Source organism: Physella acuta, unplaced genomic scaffold (genome assembly GCF_028476545.2).
Source record: "Physella acuta isolate Inbredline_101_S28 unplaced genomic scaffold, ASM2847654v3 ptg001206l, whole genome shotgun sequence".
Taxonomy (NCBI): Eukaryota; Metazoa; Mollusca; class Gastropoda; family Physidae; genus Physella; species Physella acuta.
Window position 1 is genome coordinate 101467 of NW_026732723.1, and position 18608 is coordinate 120074.

At 39.2% G+C, this 18608-nt stretch overlaps 1 protein-coding gene across 1 annotated transcript; it reads left to right on the forward strand.

Moving 5' to 3' along the window:
- The first annotated feature begins 2796 nt into the window (after positions 1 to 2796).
- LOC131957095 (transmembrane protein 26-like) lies at positions 2797 to 11474 on the forward strand. The gene is made up of 3 exons (XM_059321783.1): positions 2797 to 3035; positions 9618 to 9762; positions 10164 to 11474. Exons 1-3 carry the CDS (start codon positions 2842 to 2844, stop codon positions 11442 to 11444), a joined length of 1620 nt encoding a protein of 539 aa, XP_059177766.1. The 5' UTR covers positions 2797 to 2841; the 3' UTR covers positions 11445 to 11474.
- The last annotated feature ends 7134 nt before the right edge of the window (positions 11475 to 18608 follow it).

Below are 18608 nucleotides of genomic sequence, written 5' to 3' on the forward strand. Positions count from 1 at the left end.
AACCGCCAGTTATAGTTAAAACGTTTATATAAAAAATATCATGTCATCTTATCCCAAATCAAGTAAAGTGCCATTTCCAACTTGACGATTCAAGGGGGAGATGTAGTAGAGTTTACCTGCTTCTGTAACCTCGGCATATTAGGGAACACTAAGCTCGGAGCTAAGCCCAGCCGTATTTACAATCCCAAACTTAAGTCATGACATTGTATCCTTCAGAGTTGGGTAGACATCAGGGCCTGCTACGGACTCAGCTAAAGACACAAACTCGAAATTTTCTGGTTAGCAGTCGCACGTTCTACTATCCCACCACCCCACCCCACAATACCAAGCCTAAAAAGTTAAGAGATGTAGATCAAACTACGACGTTCAAATACCAGAGAACCGACAGTCAAGTATAACGAAAAGACCGCACGTTTTTTTACTTGCTAACTTTCTTTAGAAAAGTTTTTCGCGTCCTGTTCAGGAATTGGTTCAACTTTTTGAATCAGCTGTCAATGGAATTATTATTTGGGTCGGTTGTTGTGGAACAGCTTTTCAACTAGGCTCTCAGTGAGATTGTTACAGTTTTAGTCTAGTGAATGCTTTTGTGGGCTTCAGACACCATTCTACTATAAGTTGGCCGAGGGGTTGGGGGTGGTTGCGGAGGTGGAAGGAGGGGGGGGGGGGGTAGTGGCTTGGTGTGACCATTGCGATTTGAATGATAGTTCCGATATAAAAGATTACCAACAACTTACTTTTTACCAGGAATGTGTGAGTGGGTGGGTGAGTGTGTGTGTAATGGGGGGGGGGGGGGAAGAATCTAGGTGTCTAAAGATTTTGTCGTTAATTTGAATATGATTGATCTAATCGATATCTGTGCGTCAATAATTGGAGATCGTGACGACTAGTCAATGTAACATAATTCCGACATTGAAAGTTGATTTTTACCTGTGACCTAAATAAGTAACAAATGACCGGATAATTTCGACTTTAGTATTTAATGCAATCTATCAAACAAGGTAATGCTTTTTGCGGTCAACGGACGACGAAATAAGCAACATACTTTGTTGGTCTATTGTTTGGCGAGTAAATACATACAGTGCTTATATCCTCTTCCGGTAGTTGCTACTAAAATGCTGATGGTATCAATTCAGTTAAAACTGTTGATATTTCTTCTCATAAAAATCATTATTATTAGTTTCTTTGACTAATCCTAACCCTAAAATTAAACCTTAAGCTGCTGATTTAGACGTCAATTAGAAGACCATCAAGAATACATTTCACCCTAAAACCCATCACCTCAAAAAATACCAAAGCATTTAAACAAAGCAGACCTTGAAAACTTAAGATCACGTGATGCCCGGTATCAACAACCAGCAGGCCAACACAATGACGTCACGAACGTAATTTCTCTCCCTGACAAATGACTTCTGCCAAAAAAGTTTGAGACAATTCAAGTTCCAAATTTTCTCTGGCACAAAACTCTAGATCCTGGAGATTAAACACGGGGCATAACTCCAGCTACAGACTCCATTAGAGTTATCCTCCATTACCTGACTTGTACCCTACCCAGCACCCCCACCCACCTGTCCTCATCCCCCCGTAGATTTTACATCAAATACGTGTACACTTGTAGATTTGATTTCATGCTTAGGCATGCGCAGTAGATATATTTCTAGCTTCAATTTCCTTCAGCCAATGAAATAAAAACAAGAGGTAAACAAAATTGGCAACAACTGTGGACGAAAGTATTTACATATGTTCAGAAAGTATTCGATAAATATCGTTGAAAAACATCAAACTTATGCTTTATACATTTTTGTTGTTGTAAAAAGTGGTTTATTAATTTTAATACGCAAGGTTGTAGATGATGGTGACAGGTACCCGCTGTAGGTGATGTCATGTACATATAGATATGTAAGTCCTAGTGATTCATCAATCATCATCTTTTCCCGTTCCTGCCCAAAACACATCGGACAGATGAAGTAGAGTTCATCTGTTATAGTGACCTCAGCATTTGAAGGGTCAACATTATACTCAGCCGTCTTAGTTTTCCTTAACGTGAGTAAGGCACCAATCAGAGCTGGGCGGACTCAGGGACGTTCTACTGACTTGAACCCGGATTCAAACTCGAGATTTTCGGGTTATCAGTCTAGTGGCTAGAGTTCCAATTTTTAAAATGCAAGAAAATCAGTTTTAAAAAATTCTATCCAACCCTACCAAAACCAACCCATCGTTATCTATATCACTCACAAACTCTAAACCTCTAACCGATATTACACAACATCCATCCTCCCATCCCTGATAAACATCCCTCCCACATTCTCCCAGTTCTCCCAAAACATACTCCCCCATTTTCTCAGTTTTCCATAAAAATCACTGCCCCCCCCTTTCTTTTCCCCATCCTATAAATTATCTTCATAAACCTATCCCATCCCTCTTCAACCTGAGAACAAATCGTGACCCCTGTGACCGTTTTATTATCTAACAATTTATTCCCCACCTGCCACCCACCACCCATCAACCTCCCCCATATATCCTCCCCTCCTCCCTCCCCCACTTGTTCCCCACTAACTGATATCGTCATCACCTCCAGGTTTCACCAACGTCCTCATCAACTTGACGCCAACTCACCAGCACTCATCACGTGACCAGCTCAAGAGATACTTAAGCCAACATTGACGGCACTCACAGTTTCTCTCACACATCAGCTGTAGGGGACCTCAGTCCGTGTGTTCACATCACTTCAAGCAATCAATCGGATTAATTTATCGATTAGAAATCGATACTCATTGGATCCTCAAAGATCAGAGTTTGTGACGTGATACCTAGGGTGTGTGGCAGGAACGTGACGTCACGAGAATGGTCGTGTTTTTTGACATCCTCAAGGCCATCATTGTCCGATTTATTCTGCTGATCCACGCTCTGGTGGCGATATGGCGGGTGACGGTCAGCTACGAGGACCCCATGTACTGGCTCCTGGCGGTCATTCTGGTGCTCTTTGTGGCCGAGTCGTTCTACACGGTGATACGACGGAAGGGGAGGGAATACCAAAGGTGAGTACAGTCCCCTGTTTTTTTTTATATCTGATCTGTACATTCGGACTATAACTTTAGCTACAAAAACAATATAAATCAATTGCATGTTTTTAAAGATCAAGATAATAACTCATGTCACATGTGGTATAAAGCAAACAAAGAGATATTAGAATATATAAAGGATCGTAATTATTCCGTATAACACAAAAAAGTATTTTTACCCCGTCCCCATTTATTGTTATGTAACGTCTCTAAATGCATTCATACGTCAAATTATATAACATTACAAGAAGCCCCCCCCCCCCCCCCCTCACCCTATCGAACCCAATTACGACACCAGTTACTGTTACATAAACTTTAATTTTACAAAACCAACAGAGATAACCTAAAGGAGAATCGATTGATACACTTTCCTTAGAATCAGCTGCTATGTCTAAATTTTCTTCGAAGAAAGACTTTGCCAGCTGTGTTGAGTTTGTACGACGAATGACATGATAAACTCTCTATTTAGTTTCGTATAACGTGAGCACGACCCCTTTACTTGTGTATCACCTATCCCATATATCAACACGACCCTTTAGTTGTGTATCAAGAAATCCCATAGTTATGTCAATACAATCATTTTATGTGTGTGTCACCCACCCCTTATATCAAAACGATCCCTTATTTGTGTCACCAACCCCTTTATATCAAAACGATCCCTTATTTGTATGTCACCAACCCCCTTATATCAAAACGATCTCTTATCACTTGACCAGCCCTCCCCCACTCACCAATCCAGACACTTAAAACATTTCCCTACTTTGACGCCGTTAGAAAAAGATGAAAGGACGTTTATCATTTTCATTGTTAAGTGATACTTGTTGCCCTTATTAGGTCAAATGACCACGCGACCAGTTCAGTCAAGACAAAAACCATTTAACGCGTGTTCAAGTGTTGTACTTATTAAACCAATCCTCACTTAAATTAAACCAAAGTTTTGAGTTGATTTCAAAGGAGTTTCGTTACATCGGTAATTTATAAGTAGTGTCTGTCGTGTGTGTGTGTGTGTGTATAAGTGTGAGGCTGCGTGGGTAGTGTATACATGTATAGTGTATGTATATATGTATGTATGTATGTGTGTAACAGTCTACCAGTGTAATATAATTAGTTATCCTGATTCTCATGTTAATTAGTGTTTAATTGTCCATTGAGTAATGAACGACGCATGAATGCGATGATGTACAAGTAATTACCACAATGATGTTCAGATAATTAACACCACGATGTTGAGATATAATCATGACCCCCACTTTACCAAGTCCCACTCACAATTAACCCTAGTGGCGCCACTTGAATATCCATCATGCAAAAAAAAAAAGAAGTATAACTAAAAACTACATCAAGGGCCATAAACAATTATTCTTTAATTCGACCCTTCTAGTAGAAAGTTAGGAACTCACACTCGTTGTTTTAGTTTTTCGGTTCTTGAATCAATGCAAACTTTGTTATAACTAATGTTTGAATGTTGCTGTGTCTGTGTTGATTTACTGGCTCCGATAAGGTTGCAAGTGCTTGTTTAATGACTCGCATAAAATCATATGAATCATTATTTATAACTCCGGTATGGGATAACGTGACAAGATATTTGTGTCAATGTATCTTACGGACAAAGCTTCACTCCTCCTGTCAATGAGATTAACGGTTCCAGCAAGACTCTACTTCACCTACGCTTTTGCTCCTTCAGGACGAGATTGGTAGTTGAACTAGAAGGTCTCAAGTTTCAAATGTTTCGTTCTAGACTCTACTTCACCTGCCCTATTTGCACCCTTCAGGTCAAGAGAGGTCGTCAAACCTCTCCGACCCAGCAAGTTTCAAATGTCTCGTGCTAGACTCTACTTCACCTGCCCTATTTGCATCCTTCAGGTCAAGCGAGGTCATCAAACTTCTCCGACCCAGCAAGTTTCGAATGTCTCAAGCTAGACTCTATTCCACCTGCACTATTTGCACCCTTCAGGTAATTAGAGGCCATCAAACCTCTTTGGCCCAGCAAGTTTCAAATGTCTAGAGCTAGACTCTACTTCACCTGCCCTATTTACACCCTTCAGGTCAAGAGAGGTCATCAAACCTCTCTGACCCAGCAAGTTTCAAATGTCTCGAGGTAGACTCTACTTCACCTGCCCTATTTGCACCCTTCAGGTCAAGAGGGGTCGTCAAACCTCTCTGACCCAGCAAGTTTCGAGTTTCTCGTTGACTCTCATGTCAACACCGCCTACCTGGCTGTTATCGCCTCCCTTTATTGACCAACTGTCTGTCTATTCGCACGGACAAAGTATATAGACACAAGTATCGCTTTCTAAAGCTTCATTCAGGAGTAAAACGCCAGATTCAACAAGACGGAACACACGGATAACTCCATATTTTTTTGTGATGGGAGTTTGTTCCCCTTACCGCGGTGGTTTCCCCTTGCTGCCGTGAAGCTGTGAGATGGCTAATGATGGCGAGTTGGTTACTTAGACAAGCACTTGAACAAATTTGTAGGGACTAGTTCTAGAGTCGTAGCGGCGCTAGTGGAGATTCGTGGATGGCATTTGAATGACTTGTCATAAATGTCAACGTTCTGACATTTTGTATCCTGTGTCTAGCCAGTGTCCACACTTCCATCCCATATATATATATATATATATATATATATATATATATATATATATATATATATATATATATATATATATATATATATATATATATATATATATATATATATGCATTTATATAATAGAGAGAGCGAGATGTAGAGATAAGTAGAAATAGATGTCCATTTATAAGTTGATATATATGTTTACTTTTTTTAAAAATTTATACGTGATACGTATTGGAATATAATGTTGGCTTATCGTTCTCCAGGTCTACTTTAGGTATATGCCTGTACCAGAATCACAACTATCACACCACTACGTAACACACATTCTCGTTACAAATTAAAACGAAATATTTCTTATGATGTCGGAGTCAATATTAATTCACTCTTCTAGCGACCGTTTATCTTTACACATAAAAAAATGTATCTTGGGCGTAATTTTTTTCTCTCCCTGAACGTTTTTCTGTGCAATGTTGACTTTGAAAGCCATCTAGACCAAGAAATTAAAATAAACTGAGTTAGACGTTTTTAATGCGCATAAAATTAAAATAAATTCTAGCAATGTCATCGATTCTGCTATTATACTAGTTATAGTTTGAGACCTCTTAGGTTTTTATAAAATACATGTCGACCATCTAAGAGATGATCAGAGGCGTAGCGATGGGGGTGGGGGGGGTGGGGCAGGGGGGGGGGGGACATATGTCCCCGGGCGCCGACCTTAGGGGGCGCCAAAATGGGTTGTAAAAACAAATTAAAAAGTCAATTTTGCTGCCCTTTTTGCAGATTGAGGATGGGGGGGGGGGGGTGCAAATCGAAAAGTTGAGGGGGGCGCCAGATTGAAAGTTTGTCCCCGGGCGCCTCTGGAGATAGTGACCGTCTCGTTGCTGATAAACACAACAATAGTTGTTTTCTACTTTCATCCAAACCTTCGCTTTCCGTTTTAGTTTAAAAATAATATACAACAGTATTTCGGCTGCTAATTTAAAAAAAAATGATAAGAAATGTACAGCTTTTTGTTACTATAATATCAGTAAATACTAGTGTAGTCCATTTTAAAACTAAGTTATAGCAATGCATAATGAAAAGTTCTGTTTAAATTTAGCCCATGAAATACTATGTTACCTAGGATCTATCTGTAGGCCACTTCTCTTTCGTTTGGTGTTAAATGTTTGTTGTGCTGGTTTCTAAAAGTATCTAAGATGTCTGTTGTATTGTGTTCCTTGGCTCAACTAATGCAAGGTTATAAAATGTCGTTTGTTCTTTGTTTACTGTCATATATTTAAAAAAAAGTAAAATTCCCCAGGCGGTCCATTATGGGTAGATGAAGTGGAGTTCATCTAATTCTGTGACATCGCCGTATGAAGCCATAGTGTGTACAGCACTTATCCCAGCAGACTTTAGTTTCCCTAACGTGAGTTAGGTACCAATTAGAGCTGGGTGGACTCAGGGACGTTCTACAGATACGAACCCGAGATTCAACCTTGAGACTTTTTGGTTAGCAGACGTATGGTCTACCATCCAACCACATCGTTACATATATTGTCCCCAATATATGAAATAAATTTACGCCATATCCTGGTTGGGTGAAAATTTACTTAACAACTTCCCTGAGATAGGGGCGAGTGTGTAATTTAAATCATAACCAGCTGTTTATCCATGATATGACAGACGTCAACACTAGATCTGGCTTTTGTCAAGGGCATCTTTAAGATGGAACCTCTCTTGGCCAAACGTTGAGAGAACCCATTTTTGTGTAGAGCTAATCTCGTGGGGTAGCTGAGTACGCCACCCCACCCCTACACTGTCTCCCCCCCCCCCCACTTCACCCTAGCTCTCTTACACATACCCCAACCGCAATAATTCATGACTCGGTACACATATGATTAACATAAATATTATGTCATTGTACCCCACATACTTTTGTATCACCTACCAAAGTTCTTGCTGTTAAAAAGACCTTTCTTTAAATGTTTGCTTTGTCATAAAAATATTCCACTAATAATGGACTGAAAACCTAATCATAAATCTCTAGATAATTTAACCAACCTAACACTTAGAAACCCTCATCAAAAATCTCTACTTAACACTAAACCCATATAATTAGACGGCCGAACCAAACACAGAGGCGCCTTCTATACATAGCCAGTCTGGCGTACCAGGTTCAATGGTGCCGGTAAGCCGACTCAAGAAAACTTTGTCCATTCAAAGATTTGATTAAAGCGTTTTAAGATGAAAAAAATATTTCAATTAAGTTGGGGTGTGTCTACTGTTATTGAAGTTATACGTATACACTCGAGATTTTAAAAACGTTTGAAAAAATTAAGATAAAAGTACATTAAAGGTGGCGGTAGGAGTGGGTGCAATCACAAATTAAGAAAATTAAGCTGAATCGAATCAAATTTTTTCGTATGCAATCGATTAAAGATAATTACATCAGCTTGATTGTTTTAAGTGACAAGTAATCACATGACAGGATTTGTTGCTTTCCTACATACATAATATGTTTTTTGTTGTTACAAAGACATATTCATATGTTTTTTGTTGTGGCGATAATCAACATACAAAAACATTTTATTTTATATTGCTAAACAACTTATACGAACCAATTTGACACATATATTAACTTTAATTCTAACTTTATGTAATGTAATCTATAACCGGTCAAATAAGAAGTTCTACACAGTACACCTTACTAGTGTACTAGCAGTTAGGTGGCTCAACTCTCATAGTGTGCTGCTATACGACGTCAAAATGGTTACATATAATTATTTAAGCTGTGTGTAATCTTTCAACAACAAATATTCTTTTCAACTGGTATACGTAGTGAATGCGATTGACAGTAAGTAATCAAAGAGTTATAGGCCTAGAGGGAGCGCAGGAAAGGGGGGGGGGGGGAGCGTCCTGCTCTGAAAGCCGTTAATTCAGACGGAGTAGGGTTGGTTTGTTGACTCGACAGTTGGACAACATAGGGGAGGGGGGGTGTAGGACTTGTCTATGTTTGATGTTGTGTGCATGACGGACTGTGGGGGGGGGGGACTGGAAATGGCCGGGGATCAAGTTCCGGAAGTCAGGTCTCATGTGGGCGGGGGTTGTTGACACAGCGATGGTTGAGTCGCTAGTTCACCGGCGCGGCAAGTATTTGACTGATACGAATCGGCTCGAATCTACAGCTTTTTCCTCCGTATTCGTTCTACGAATTGTGACCACGGAGGGGTTACGGTAAATATGGGGACGGAAAATAAATAAAATGTTGAAAAATTAACCGATACCATGTTCCCTCATGTTCCCAGATTTATGCCATGTTCCCTAATCTCCCCAGATTTATGCCATGTTCCCCATCTCCCCAGATTTATACCATGTTCCCTCATGTTCCCAGATTTATGCCATGTTCCCCCATCTCCCCAGATTTATACCATGTTCTCCCATCTCCCCAGATTTATACCATGTTCTCCCATCTCCCCAGATTTATGCCATGTTCCCTCATGTTCCCAGATTTATGCCATGTTCCCTAATCTCCCCAGATTTTTGCCATGTTCCCCATCTTTCCAGATTTATGCCATGTTCCCCATCTTTCCAGATTTATGCCATGTTCTCCCATCTCCCCAGATTTATACCATGTTCTCCCATCTCCCCAGATTTATGACATGTTCCCCATCTCACCAGATTTATACCATGTTCCCCCATCTCCACAGATGTATGCCATGTTCCCTAATCTCCCCAGATTTATACCATGTTCTCCCATCTCCCCAGATTTATACCATGTTCTCCCATCTCCCCAGATTTATGACATGTTCCCCATCTCCCCAGATTTATACCATGTTCCCTAATCTCCCCAGATTTATGCCATGTTCCCTAATCTCCCCAGATTTATGCCATGTTCCCTAATCTCCCCAGATTTATGCCATGTTCCCTAATCTCCCCAGATTTATACCATGTTCCCTAATCTCCCCAGATTTATACCATGTTCCCCATCTCCCCAGATTTATGCCATGTTTCCTGTTCTACTTGGGCTGTGTACTGCCGTGCATCTGGTTGCTGGAACTGGACAAATCCAGGAAATACATGCAGGGGAACGAATCCGCCCTGGACCAACCTGAGGTCAACCAAACCGTCTCAGGATTAGTGGTGAGTTACCTCTCTACACCAACATTGTAGTGGTGAGTTACCTCTGTACACCAACACTGTAGTGGTGAGTTACCTCTCTACACCAACATTGTAGTGGTGAGTTACCTCTCTACACCAACATTATGGATACACATTCCTGTTGCATTTACCACGCTCCTTAACACGAGTGGATTTACTTCATTTCTAGACACACAGCAAGTGTATTTGTACTTTGAGTTTATAACAGTAGCAATGATAAGAACGGTGTACTAAAGATTTAAAATAGAAATCGTGATCTGTTTAACAGGCAATAAATGCTTTATGACACCTATAAAGACATCAAATGCCACTTGACATTTGTAGAGGTTATAAAAAAAAATACAACAGAATGTTATGTAACGTTTTTTTTTTGTTATGTACAGATTCCAACCGAGCAACTGACCCCCAACACGTGGATTCTTCTAGTCGAGGAGATGATGCCCTACTTCCTGTTTGTGACACGATGGATCCTCCCCAGGGGCAAGGTCACCAGAGAGCAGCTGGTCGAACTTCTGTTCGCGTTTATCGGCATCGGTGGAGACATCATGGAGTTCTTCTCCCTCATAGGCGAGCAGGAGGTCCGCACAAGCTTGACCTTGAACTACGTCGTGCTGGCCATCTGGTCCTTCTCCGTCCTCCAGTTCGTCATGACCATCACCGTCATCCACCAACCCAAACGGCAACGAAACATCACCGTGGTCGTTGAAACTACAAAAGACCCGGATGAAGACCTCGAGTTTAAAAAATTCCGGAATGAAATTTTTGCAATATTTCTTACAATGGGCATGCAAGACCTCCCGTTCCTGATAGTCCGTGTCTACACAATGGTCACCTTCAGCCTCACTGGGTACAGCCTCATCTTCTTCTCCTCCAAGAACGTCATGATCATCGGCCTGCTCTTCTATAAAGTAGCCATTCTCTGCCAGAAGCGATACTGTCCGAACCCAGACGAAGAGGACGATGATGATTCTGGCAAAGGAAGTGCCCGCTGGGGCAGCTCTAAGATACTCAACACCCACGGCTCGCAATACATTGACCCGTACACAGCCGTGGACATTTCAGACAATGGAGTGGGTAAAAACCACATCCACCCACCCGCCAACAACGCGAAAACCAAAGCTGACAAGAAGAAGAAAGAAACAGCTAAAGTCCGTGACACCAACAAACAAACCCAACTGGCGTTTTCTAACCCAACTAACGACTTAAACTCACAGATCAACAACCCGCAGGGATCTTCACTGCTGCCTCGATCTTCCAGACCCTCCCCCACGGCATCTAGAGCCTCAAGCAAACACTCCGTCAAAGACAGCTTGTACCTGGAGATTGACCACACCACGCCACGGGAAGATGAATCCAGCGACACTGGCGTTATTCAGATGACCAAGCCTCCAAAGGCGTCAAAGAAATTATCCGGCTCCAGCAAGTCTTCGAAAAAACAAACCCCTTCCCACACCCCCAAACCGACCCCCGCAGGAACCCCTAAACACACCCCAGCACCGTCGATCACAAGTTTCGGCGACTTCGGGGTCAGCGCCCCATCTAGTCTGCAGGACAGCCCCCCACAGTCCCCCACCTCAATAAACATCATCCTACCCCCCGTGCAGACTGCCCGGCCCGGGGATCCAGGGTTCAAACCCTACGTGTCCGTCTTGAGGCTAGAGTAGGGAGAAACACACACTGGACACAGAACTGTAGAGATGAATAAAACTTTCATCAGAAATTACTCAGTTTGACTTCTTCATAGGTTCAATTTGGACATTCAGAATTGACTTGACAGTAATCGGAATTCATTTTGTTGAACAATTTCGACTCCGGTTTTGAATTAAACTTTAGATGTTTATACAAACCAAGTTCTTATCCAAGTACCGACTCCAAATTCTGACTCAAAGTTAGGACTTCAACATCTGACTCATGAACAGCAATTGTACATAGACACCGCATCTATGGAAGACAAAATAATGCTTAGTGCCTCGTGTATAGTACACAATCCCAGTACACCCCCGCAGTACACAATCAGTACATACAAAGACATAAGCTTATATTTACCTTTTTCTTGATGTAATATCATATATATTTATTTTTAAATTAAGCCTATTTGTGTTATAAATAACCAATACAATTTATTGTATAATATTTATTTACTTTGCAAAAAATCCCAGTTGATCAATATCTCCTAAAGTATTACATTTTATCATCCTCACGCATGATCATTCCTTCGCCGTGTAAGTAAATTGTTCCGGAGATTATGTCCTGGTTGTAAATTTTAATGTCTGGCAGTATTATATGTAGGTTGTGATATATGTCTTTTGTTCTGTCTTCAGATCAAACTTATAAAACCATCTCCATAAAGCACATATCACGTAAGACTTGTTATTTCAAACTTGTCATGTTATAAAAACTTCATCGTTGCATACGAATCATAAGGCTGAACTTGTTATATACAACTTTTCTCTACGCTTGTTATCAGTTTATACTACCTTTATTTTAAAATTGTCATTATACGAATCTTGTCATAGGAAACGTGTTATCCTATCAACTTCGTCATCACATGAACTTTACCGTATGAAACTTGTCAAGTTTACTTTATCATAGGAAACATGTGATTATATTAGTCTTGTTGTCTTGGAGATTACTCCATCATAATCTACAACAAAAATAGACTGAGACAAGACAGTAATCACTGAACACGTGACCTGAAATAGAAATGGCGTGTGGTGACCATGGCAACGGTCACGTCTTAATTACAGAATCCCATGGATGATGAAGTTTTCCATGGTTGATGATATGTTACTGAATGCAGTGGGTAACGCGAGGCATTTAGTGAGTATTGTGACAATAACGGACACAATTAAGGTGACAGAGTTGTCGTGAAGTCATTGTCACGTTAGTGTTGTGATAGTAAAGTGACAGAAACGTGACAATGGTGTGACAGTGTTCCCTGACACTGTAGACGTGAAGTTGTCATCGTGACATTCTCAACGTGACAGAGTGATATTGTTCACTGACATTATAATCATGGTGTAATCATGACTATATATTATGACAGGCTATCGTGACATACAATGTAATCATTTTACCTTCAATAAGATAAACAATCATTCACAGAATGCCCTTATGCTATTATTATGCTTTGTTATAGTATTGTATTACATGTTATTTTTATATACTTTTTTTTACTCATATTTCATTTGAGCCTATATCTGTGCATCGACCAAACGTCATTTGTTAATTTTTTGTTATGTGAACTCACTCTCGTGTCATTTCAATTACTTGTCTGTTATTTTATGTTATGTATCCCATGTCTTTTCAATAACTTGTTTGCTATTTTTTTTAATTATGTATCCCATGTCATTTCAATAACTTGTTTGCTATTTTTTTTAATTATGTATCCCATGTCATTTCAATAAGTTGTTTGTTATTTTTTTATTATGTATCCCATGTAATTTCAATTACTTGTTTTAACAAAAACCATACCCAGTGATGACTTTGGCGCGAATAACAATAAAAACATATTTTTCCACATGCAATTGTTGTCCTGAATTTCTTGCCCGAATCAAATCTATTCACACAACTATTCGGTGTGCTGTTCTGACGCCTGGTTGTTTAAATACACGGAAGTTCAGTTTCTTGATCTGAATTTCTACACAGTAGATGAAGTAGATTTCATCTGTTTCTATGACCTCGCCTACGTAAGAACGAAGATCTAGCAAAAAAGTTTTGATCTACTACCTGCGGGTCCCACGCACGTTACGGCGTCTAAAGAATTATGAAACACGGAAAACTATATTCAACTCCATTCGTGTTTAGATCAACTCCATTTCAAAAAACGGAACTTAACTTCTGCTTGTCATAAAATTACGTTCCCCACATCATAAACAAGTTCAAAGGTCGAGGTCAGCCAGCGATGGGGCTCTGTGTGGTACAGAGATTATTCAACATGGAGTTAAAACTCTAGCCACCCCACCCCACCAGAATGTATTATTACCCTCTTGAGTGCCTCCACGCGTAGTTAAACTTGCCTGACATAACGCGTGCTATATCCACATACAGCAGGCTTCATGCTTACCCGGCAAATTTTGATTCGTTTATAAGGAGATTTCAGATAACTCGTGCCGGCTTGAGAAAGGGGAGACTATTAAAGATGATAATGGGATATTGTGTAGGGTTCATAAACTAAGGACAATGTAAGATATATCTTATTTAATGGATTTACAGGATCTTAAACAGCGATACAAGATAGTTTTCGCATTTTATACACAGGTGCTGAATTTGTATACAGGTTCAACTCAACAAATACAGGATTAATCACACGTTGTTTTGATCAATATAATAAGCACATTCACTAACTAGAATGCATACTCAACAGGACAAGCTGTCTTTGAAAATATTCAAATAAGAATTCATTACCTGATGTCTTAAAAATTTAAGCACCTCGTGAACTTAAAGATTTTTAGAGAATATTTTTTATTTTCCGCTAACTCATCATTAACACGAAATGTTAATTTACTTTCTGTTTTACAAAAATACAAGACAGGCAAATATAGTCTGAATGTAACGGTGTCTGCAATATTGTACAAGACATTTTTTGTTCAACATTTATCAACATATCATTTAAATCTAACCAAGAACTTAAAAACTGAATCCAGATTAAATCGTTGACAATAGACAAAAATGGAATACAATGGTTCTTTTTATCAGGTAATAAATGTTAAGTAAAATATTTTGATGTATGAGAGAAATTGCAGCGAGACCCTACACATGAACCAAAGCCGGCTTTCACCGGGAGATGTATTTCAAGTACTTCATTAAGATTAAAGTCTAGATGCTGTTCGTGATGAAAGAACTTTAGTGTGCAGTTTTTTAGTGACGTGTTGCGCATGCGTGAAGGCAAGCTTCAGGGTTATCTATTTTTAGACAAGATCAGATGCTTTGATTCTTAAACCACGCGTTTTACATATTTTAAAATAAACGTGTCAAGTTTATTTCAGTTCTGCAGAAAATATGAAACTGTTTAAAATTGTAGTCTTTCTTTTGTTATTTACGTAGTGGAGGAAGCGAGAACGGAGTAGACGATTGAAACATAAGATTGAGACAAAAAAGTGAAAAATAATTTAATACGTAGGCAGGTAAAGAGAAAGGTAGATGACGAGTAAAGGAGAACGGCACAGGAGAAAAAAACTGAGGTAAAATCCATTAAAGTTGGTAATTTAAAAAAAAAACAACTTTTCTTCTAATGTGAACTAAAATATTTGATTTGTGGCAAAAGCATGAAAAGAAAACTTGAATTCTATTCAAAAGCATAAACAATTTAAAGCACCGGATATATATGTTGGCAAATTTAAATCTAAGGGTAGTAACACATAAAATGTCTGAAGTTTTTGTTTTAATTGGTTATTTCCCTTAAAACGTAAGCATTTCAAACAAGGTAAACTGTTGTTTAAAATATGTAAATGAATTTTAAATTTACGACATTAAGATAATGAATCCTTATATTTTTTTCAGGCACGTAGATTTACATTTTTGGAAATGAACTTATAGGGCATGAAATAACAAATGAATAAATACGGAGTGAACTATAATTAGGAAGTAATGAATAACAGATATGAGCAATTTTTCTACGCTTGGAAAAAACAACAGATTATTTTCTTTAACTAGTCCGCTGATCATGTGATCTTGTGATCCTGTGATTTTGTGATCTTGTGATCTTGTGGTCCTGTGGTCCTTTGATCCTGTGGGCCTGTTGGGCCTGTGGTTCTTTGGTCCTGTGGTCCTTTGATCATGTAGTCCTGTGGTCCTGTGATCCTGTGACCCTGTGGTTCTGTGGGCCTGTGGTCCTGTGGTCCTGTGGTCCTGTGACCCTGTGGTCCTGTGGTCCTTTGATCCTGTTGTCCTGTGGTCCTGTGGTCCTGTGGTCCTGTGGTCCTGTGACCCTGTGGTCCTGTGGTCCTTTGATCCTGTGGGCCTGTGGGCCTGTGGTCCTGTGGTCCTGTGGTCCTGTGGTCCTGTGACCCTGTGGTCCTGTGGTCCTTTGATCCTGTTGTCCTATGGTCCTGTGGTCCTGTGGTCCTTTGATCCTGTTGTCCTGTGGTCCTACAGCAGTACGATATAGATTGTACACCTTTTGGCTAAAGTGAAAGATCACATTTTTTTACAGTCACCAGAACATAACAACATACCAGTGATAAATAGTGTCACGTACATAGCTGTCCCATCAAACATAGCTGTCACATAAAAACAAACAACTGCTGCCTTGTAGTTTGTTCTTGGTTGGACAAAGGCTATGGAAGCAAATCCAAAAAGAAAAACAGGCTGACATCGGAGTCAATGGCCTCAATGTCGCATAACCAGTTGACACGTATCCTTAATTGTGATGGAGAGGGGTCTCTTCCAACACTAAGATTAAGAACGAAGAAGAAGAAAAAGTCACATAAAACATAGCTGTCACATAAAACATAAGGGGTCATCCATAAATGACGTCACACTCGTAGGGGGGGTCCGTAATTTTGTGACGATATGTGATGAGGGGGAGGGGGGGGGTTCAGATGTTGCGACGTCACATTTTTGCATTATAAATAAACCGGGAGTGATCTCCCCTAAACTTTCTCGAATATTCTTATATAAAATAACAGGGGATGGGAACTCGGGCTATAGACATGATTTTTAATCCATTTTAAATACTTAAAGTTTTAAAAATAGAATAAAATCTCGTAGACAAATTAATTGCACACCAAGTGAACGCCCAATAAAAAAGCGCATAATAGTGCGCAATATTATTAGTACTTTTAAAATTTACATTAGTTTTTTGAGAAATCGGAAGTATCGTAAATTACTACTTCCAGTCAACGGAAATTACTCAAAATTTAACAGAAGGTAGAGAATTATATCTTTTACGTACATGTGAAATTTCCTTTATCTATCTGAAATAGTACTCAAGTTATAGGCTTTTGAAAAATTCAAAGTAGGAAAAGTACCACTTCCGGTTATCGGAAATCGCTCAAAAGTTGATACGGATCTACGATTTTGATATAATACTTATATATGAAATTTCATCAACCTAGCTGTAACGGTACTCAAGTTATCGTGTTTACACACGGACACACAGACACACAGACACACAGACACACACACACACAGACATACGGACAAGATTGCAAAATTATGTTTTTCCGTATCAGTGAGGTGTAAAACGTCGAGATCTGTAAAAATCTCGATTTTTTTTTGCACGATTACAATACTTTCTCTATACTTCGTATATACGAGAAAGTAAAAAGCAATGTTAGAAAACGAATTTTAGACGTTATTTCGCGTTTTAGATAACTGTTTTAATAAATTGTAATAGTTTAGACAAGATTTTGGAAAAATATCGATGTTTTAAAAAAATTCAACTGCAATTTTGAGGACGGTTGTAGGTTGAGGTGTGACGTCATTTTAGGGGGGGGGGTCTGGCTTTTTGTGACGACATGTGACGGAGGGGAAAAGGGGGGAGGTAAAAATCGTCAAAAAAAAGCGTGACGTCATTTATGGATGACCCCTAACGGCCACATAAAGCATAGCTGTCACATAAAACATAATGGTCACGTGAACATCACATTCAACTCTACCCACCAATCGAATGGGTAGCAGTTGGATAGCATAACAAACACAACAACAAAACGACAAGACAACAAAGACAACAGAGACACCAACACACCCAAACATACCAAATTTGACACAGTACTGTTAAAAAAAACGTTTACCACAATCACATTTAAAGGTCTATCAAAATATATCGTAAGTATTGTCCAGTATACTACTATTTCGTTACTCCCCCCTCCACGTTCCAATCTATGAAGGTGGATGGGTATATATGGATGGGGGTGGGGTGACACAAGCAAACACAGTCATTTTACTGTACCTACAACCACAGACTGTCAATAGCCTAGCCATACCGGACATGTATCCATACAAACTGGAAAAAATTTACCATACATTTCGTAAAAAAAAAGTCTAAAAAGGCAAATAGCGCAAAAAGCGTAGCGCTCTGTGCTACTTCAACCTTTACGATTGTTGAGGTAGGAAACACGGTTAGTGCGTCACCTGATCGTCTGTTTTTATTGTGCAAGCAACCGCGCACTTGTTTTCGTTTGATTTCATTGTCTGCCATATCGTAAAGTCATTTTCTCGCTCAGTCTCGCATTTTTTCTTTAATTGCCTCGCGCGTCTGGTTTTCACGAAAACAATCGTAGCAATAAAGGTGACGGGAAAACACAAGTGCTTTAATTAAACAAGATGGCCCCGTTACCGTTGTGAATGATGGTGTTTTTCCAATACGTCAGGTCTGGAATCTGTTTGTCTCAATGTGAAACACAAGATGGAAAACATGGTGGCTGCTATTTGAAAATGTGTTTGGTGGTTTTGGTTTCTTTCCTTGAATTGATTCAGTTCGTTGGTTTTGTAAAACTTAGCTCCACCCCGGGGTGTCGATACAAGTTCAACTGATACGTGATTACTATAGACTATAGTAATACAAAGATTTAAATACTTCTCTCTCTCTTGATATATATATATATATATATATATATATATATATATATATATATATATATATATATATATATATATATTTATATATATTTATATATCTAATACTACTAAAACTCAACTTTGTTTACATGTTTGAATATTTATTTGTTTGTCTGATTTACTATATCAAATGGTTCTACTCATCGTGGAGAGCTGTAAAATAGTATGTAGGTAGAGAACAATTTTTGTTTTAAGACAGACTGTTAATCACAAATTTATTTAAAGACGTTAATTAATTTATTGATTTATTCATTGGTAGATTAACC